Below are 6,000 nucleotides of genomic sequence, written 5' to 3' on the forward strand. Positions count from 1 at the left end.
TTTGTGTACAATCAGTGACTTGAAAAATTGTGCTCTATATGTGTAATATGAAATGAATTGCATTCTGCCATCATGTATAACAAATTAGAATAAATAAATAATTTAATTTAAAAAAAAAAAGATGTGGCCAGTATAAGGAACTGAAAGAGGGCATTGCATCTGGGGAGTATGGGGTGCAAGCAAGAATGGTAGGAGGTAAAGACACTGCTGTCCTTCAACTTGTGATGCAACAGCTTGGTAGTCACACAGTCCTGCCACTTCTCTTTTGGCATAAACTTTGAGGGCTTCAAATTTACAATATTCTGCAGAATAGGAAAAGAAAGACATTTAAAAAACAATTAAGTCTTGTTGGTTTTTTTCTCCACTAGGCTATACTTTCTGTCCTGTAATCACAGGAACTGAATGACAATGTTTGCATCAGAGAAAAAGAAGATATTAATTCCTATTCCACAGAATCAGCCCGTTCCCAAAAATCTACATTGTTCTCCAAAATGTAGGCTTACTTATCCTTCCCAAATTCGAATTTTCCAGGTCCAACCCGAAGTAGATAGCCATGGAGCCACTCAGGAATGTGTCCCTTGACTTGAGCAGAGATGATCTGCACAGTCTCCTCCACCGTGGTCAGCAGTGGTGCAATACATGGCAAATTCTGCCGCTGCCCCAAGAGGGTTTTTTTCTGATGAGTATTTTCCATGTATGTCTTCAAAACTGTGAAGAGAAAGCCAAAGGACAACACAAAAAAAAGTTGCCAGATTTTCTATAAACATGCCTATTGACCCATAAGCAATAATCTATAGACTGACAGCTTAAGGGAAATGTGAACCTAACATCAAATGGTCTCCAAATCCTTCCCTCTGCTTCCTCATTCTCAGACTACCAAAACTGGTTCTCCACTTTTGAGCCACAAAAATCTTTCTTTTGTTTCTTGCAGTACTAATCTGCCTAAGAATTAACTCAAGACTTTATTTTCTCATTCCTCATAGTTGAGCAATGCTTATCTTTTTACAAGGATCACTCTACATGCTAACCCTAGATGTGCTAATAACAACTTCACTGTTAAAATTTAAAATGATTGGGCTGAGGTTGTAGCTCAGTGGTGGAGCACTTGCCTAGCATGTGTGAAGCACTGGGTTTGATCATCAGCACCACATAAAAATAAATAAAGGTATTTTGTCCATCTATAACAACAACATCAAAATTTAAATGACCACCATTCAATATTATCATAATGACCTTGACCCCAGTATTTTAGATATACTAGAATGTGATCTCAAAAATTTATAGTGATTTCTGTAAATTTGATATGATGTTAAATTTAATTTTTTCTATTTTTTAATATTTCTTTTAGTTGTAGATGGACACAATAACTTTATTTTATTTATTTATTTTTATGTGGTGCTGAGGATCAAACCCAGTGCCTCACACATGCGAGGCAAGCACTCTACCACTGAGCTACAGCCCTAGCCCCTAATTTCTTCCATTTTAATAGCATGTAGATGAAAGAAGATGGTATTTTCTATGAAAGTGGTATCATAAATTAATTTATGCAGTGATACTCATTATGAGATTACCAGAAGTTCAAAAACTACAAGAAGTAAAACTCATATATTCAGAAGCTGAAATTATCCCTAATATTTCATACTTACTGAGTGTTCACAAGACAGTATTGCTTAATGCAGAAGGGTAATCAATGCAAATAATCAATCAAATATATAAAATACAATCCTTTATTTTTTTCATAAAAGTTTAACAGTGATACAGAAGTTGAAAGTAGAAAAATAAACAAACACATATGGATATCATTCCCCTGACTAAATGAGATTTGCATTCTTTAGGCAGATATTCAGTTCAGAGGCACACGAGAACTTTTACTTTCCTGCATGTAACAATTCAGTCAAGCCCAACTATTTCCTGATTTCCCAAATAAAATTCACTTTCATTCTGTATGTCCTTCCCAAAACTTCTCCTTTAAAAAACTCTACATATTGCACAAGTTCTATTTCAAATGTTACTTCCTTTAAAAGGAAGCACAGTGTAATATTTAAGACTGTAGGCTCAAATTCTGCCTGGCTCCAGACTTCTTGGTTTCAAATCTTGGTCACTTCCCAAACAGACTCTCAACCTCTCTGTACTATTTCCTCCTTTATATTTGGGGAAATAATAATTCTCATCATACCTAAAGCTATAAGTAAATGAGTTAGAATACAATAAATACTCAAAAGTATTAGGTATTATCATTTATATAGCTTTTAATGAATAATCCAATAAGATTTACTATATATCTTCTTTCTTGGAATTACTTTATTCATTTAACAAGTGCCAGGCACTGCTGAAGGATAAAAAGCATTAGAAACTTCACTCTACTCTGCTTAGTAAAAAAACAGATTATTGATAATAAGTGATTTGTTAAACATTGTTTCTCAAAGTCCAGTCCGAGGACTATTTGCAAAGAAATAGTACCTGATGTTGTTGCTAAAATGCAAACTCCTGGACACAACTCTGTACATAATAAATCAGAATCTCTGGAAGAAAGCAATCCGGTATTCTTAGGCATATTTAAGTTTGGGAACCATATTATTAGAGGTTTTTTAAAACATTTTTTAGTTGTAGATGGACACAATACCTTTTTATTTATTTATTTTTATGTGGTGCTGAGGATTGAACCCAGTGCACCTCACACATTCTAGGAAAGCGCTCTACCACTGAGCCATGACTCCAGCCCTTAAAAGAGGTATTAAGATGCTGCTTTAAAAAAAAAAAAAGAGAGAGAGAGAGAGAGAAAGAAGCAAACCTATTTATTTTATCCTACTTTTATTAACATTATATATATTTGTCTTATTTTCCTTCTTATTCTTCTCTTAAATTAAAATAAATTCCTTGAAGTCAGGTATTGTACTCATCTCACTTTTTTAAGTAAAATTAAATTGGATAACCTGATTGGGTGCTTATCTGAGTACAGATGCATTTGAAACATTTACATTTTAGAAAGTATTTTTATGTCTATATGTTCTATACTCCATGTTGTTGGCAATATAGTACATGCTCTTCAAACTTTCTGTGGTACTTGATATTGTTGTCAACATCTCTTCAAACCCCTTTCTATTCTTGGCTTCCGACACACTGTACTATTCTGACTTTCCTGCTCTCTTTCTCACAACTCTGTGCTTTATGCCAGCTTTGTTGCTTATTAACTGACAACCTTGGGCATATTCCTTAATCTCTCTGAACTTCAGGTTTTTCAATGATAAAGTGGGAATAAAAAGAGGTTAACACTTCCTGTTCATGTCGATCTCATAATTAAATATAATGATACTTTCTAAATGTTAATTCCCTTTATTGGCTCCTTTTCCCTTATCACCACATAAATCTTCCTAAGGTGTCACCTTGAACCTTTATTCTTTCATCTCAGCATTTTCACTTGTAATCTCTATCTAGTTTCAATTCACCAATTACTTCTAGCAAGTGACTCTTAAACATGTCAAAATATAATTCTTTATTTCCCCCTTCCAAATAAATTTTTTCACCAGCCACATCACCCAGCTGATCTCTGTAAGCTTCGAATTCATTTTGTGCACTCCCCTCGCATTCACTAAATGGTTAAGTTTTGCTGACTATACCAACACTGGGCCAGTAGGGGATGTTAAGGAGAGAACATAGGTGGCCAATATAAATTATTAGGGCTCAAAAGTCTGCAAGAGTGCCTAGGGGAAATTGTAAAGATTTTGAACAGCTCCTCCCTCCTGGACAACTCCCTCTATTTTTTTCCTGAACCGGTCCTCAGCACAGATGCCTCAACTTCACTTTCATACCAGTCACTTCCTTCTTACTGTTTAATTTGGGCTCTCACCTCTTAACTGGATATTATAGCAGCCTCCTAATTGGAAGGAGAAATTAGGGAATCAAATTATTTTCTACACCACAGCTTCCTAATTAGTGGGCTTATTATCCCCTTTGTGTTTGGGATGGCCAAAGGCCTTCAGCTCTAAATAGCACATCTGCAGGACTGCAGATCCCATCCAATTATGCATGGTTAAAAATATTACCATATTTTTATGTCATTCTGCCTCTTGATAATGTCTTTTACTCCAGCCTACCTGGACCAGTCCTATTTTCTTCTTATCATAATCATAACATTCTCATTCACGAGGATAACATTCTCATAACACAAGGATATTTCTCGTGTTCTTCAGATGGAATTCACATATCTAACTTATCCTTCAAGATCCAGTTTCCATGTCACCTGCTTCCTAAGCATGGCATTCCCATTTCCTATAGCAAGAACTGATTCTCCTGAGTCTGAAATCACAAAGAAGCAATTTATAGCTCTTATAGCCCTTGTGTTATTTCCTGTCTTGTATGTTTTAGATGAATATGTTCTACAAACTCTACCACCAGTATTCCTCGAGTATAGGATCTGGCTTTTGTCTCCCCTCTTCTTCCAGTACCTATTACTTTGCATAATGCAAGCAAAGTTATTGGATTAAATAATTATACAATTCATAATGCATATGGGATAGATTTCTGACAGTTCTATATGAGCCAATTCCAAGAAATAAAATCATGAAACAATAGTAGAAATATAATTGAAAAAGTAGGTTTAAAGGCAATTCCCCAGAATGCAAATAGAAAAACCAAATATTTACATTAGAACATGTGGCAGTGATTTTCAATTTAGAAAAGTCTGAATAGTAAATATCCTTCCTATTATAGATCCAAGAAAATCCCTAAACCTGAATCCTACCCCTATATTTTGTATAAAACATGAACATGAGGACTGTTTCCCTAACAATAAACAAACAAATCCTGACTGGGCCTTCCTTCACTTCTGGCTCTGCAGAGTTGCTGCCTGTATCTGCTCTGCACAGAAAGGGAAAGCTTCAAAAGCCTTCAGTAATCTTCGGGAACGAAGCAGAGAGTCTTAAGTACAGACTGGCAGGAAAAGGAAAAGAAAGGGTAAATCCCCTACCTGGGAGCCGGTACACTGCCACAGAAAGAAAACCTACTGCAGTGGTAGAACGATTCCTGACAAAATGGAGAAAGATTTGAAAACACATTTTTTAATTTGTTCAGTAGCTGCAGATCCTGTGATTTCAAACGCTTACACTCACCGGCAGTCACAGTTGGAAGAAACACTAAACAATGAACGCTCACAGAACTTCCTGGGTTGTCCCTGACTCTCCAGGGTTGTCCCTGGCTCAGTGACAGAATGGGATGGGGAGGGGAGGTAAGGGGTGGAGCTTCAAAACACCAGTAATCTCTCCTTGTCTCATGTCCAGAGCAAATATCCCAACAAACTATCTATAATAAGGAGTCTTTCGTTTTGAAATATTAAAATTGTATCACCAGGCTCTGGGCTGCTTTCCCTTCTTGAGTGGGCACGGAGCCCCAGCATGCTGGTTCAATAAATCCCCCTTCTGCCAATTGCATGAGTGGTCACTTGGTGGTCTCTTTCTCCGACGTTTCGCGGGACCCTTACATTTGGTGCGTTGGCCGGGAAAAGCGCATCGCCGGACAAGGAGACCTCCAATGGACTCCTTTAGGGGGTAAGTAAGGCGCCTCTTCCTCTTCTTCTTCCTCCTTTTCTTCTCCTCCTTGTTCTCCTTCTTGTTTTTCCTTTGCGATCGCTTAGAGCTTTTTGGTTTTTGGCTCGATGGAGAGCGTAAGTTCTCAGAGCTTTTTGGTTCAGGTTTGGTCTTTGGCTTGGATTGGTTTGGTTGGGTTGGCAGCGTGGCCGTCAGCGGAGAGTGTAAATTCTCCCTGGCAGTGGTGACAGACGTGTCCTAATCCACAGGCCACTCCTCTTAGGGATGCCTTACAGGATTCGGGGGGGGGGGGCAAAAGTGCCCCCAGTTGGTAGAGGGACAAGAGTGCCCTCATTTGTACTCTGCTGCCAACCCGTTTGGTTTCGCCGGCAATTCTTTCTCTCAGATTGGATTCACAGTCTGTCTTTAATCTTTGCCTCTAAACTTGTGTTAACCGTTTACTGTTTGTCCTTGTCTC

The 6,000-nt window shown here is 37.6% G+C and overlaps 1 protein-coding gene across 4 annotated transcripts in view; it reads right to left on the reverse strand.

Annotated features, from left to right (window-relative positions):
- The window catches only part of Bco2 (beta-carotene oxygenase 2), a 36,167-nt gene extending 30,414 nt beyond the window's left edge, over positions 1 to 5,753 (reverse strand). The window contains exons 1-3 of one of the 4 annotated variants that reach the window (XM_046465645.2): positions 5,109 to 5,127; positions 4,967 to 5,022; positions 504 to 708 (exon numbers count right to left, since the gene is read on the reverse strand). In XM_046465645.2, the coding sequence (XP_046321601.1) occupies positions 504 to 694 (191 nt within the window). In that variant the 5' untranslated portion in view covers positions 695 to 708; positions 4,967 to 5,022; positions 5,109 to 5,127. The other 3 variants (XM_046465657.2, XM_046465652.2, XM_046465641.2) reach the window with 3 other exon arrangements.
- Between the last annotated feature and the right edge of the window lie 247 nt (positions 5,754 to 6,000).

Source organism: Marmota monax, unplaced genomic scaffold (genome assembly GCF_021218885.2).
Source record: "Marmota monax isolate L192 unplaced genomic scaffold, Marmota_monax_Labrador192_F-V1.1 WCK01_AAM20220418_F8-fsc00045, whole genome shotgun sequence".
NCBI classification, from domain to species: Eukaryota; Metazoa; Chordata; class Mammalia; order Rodentia; family Sciuridae; genus Marmota; species Marmota monax.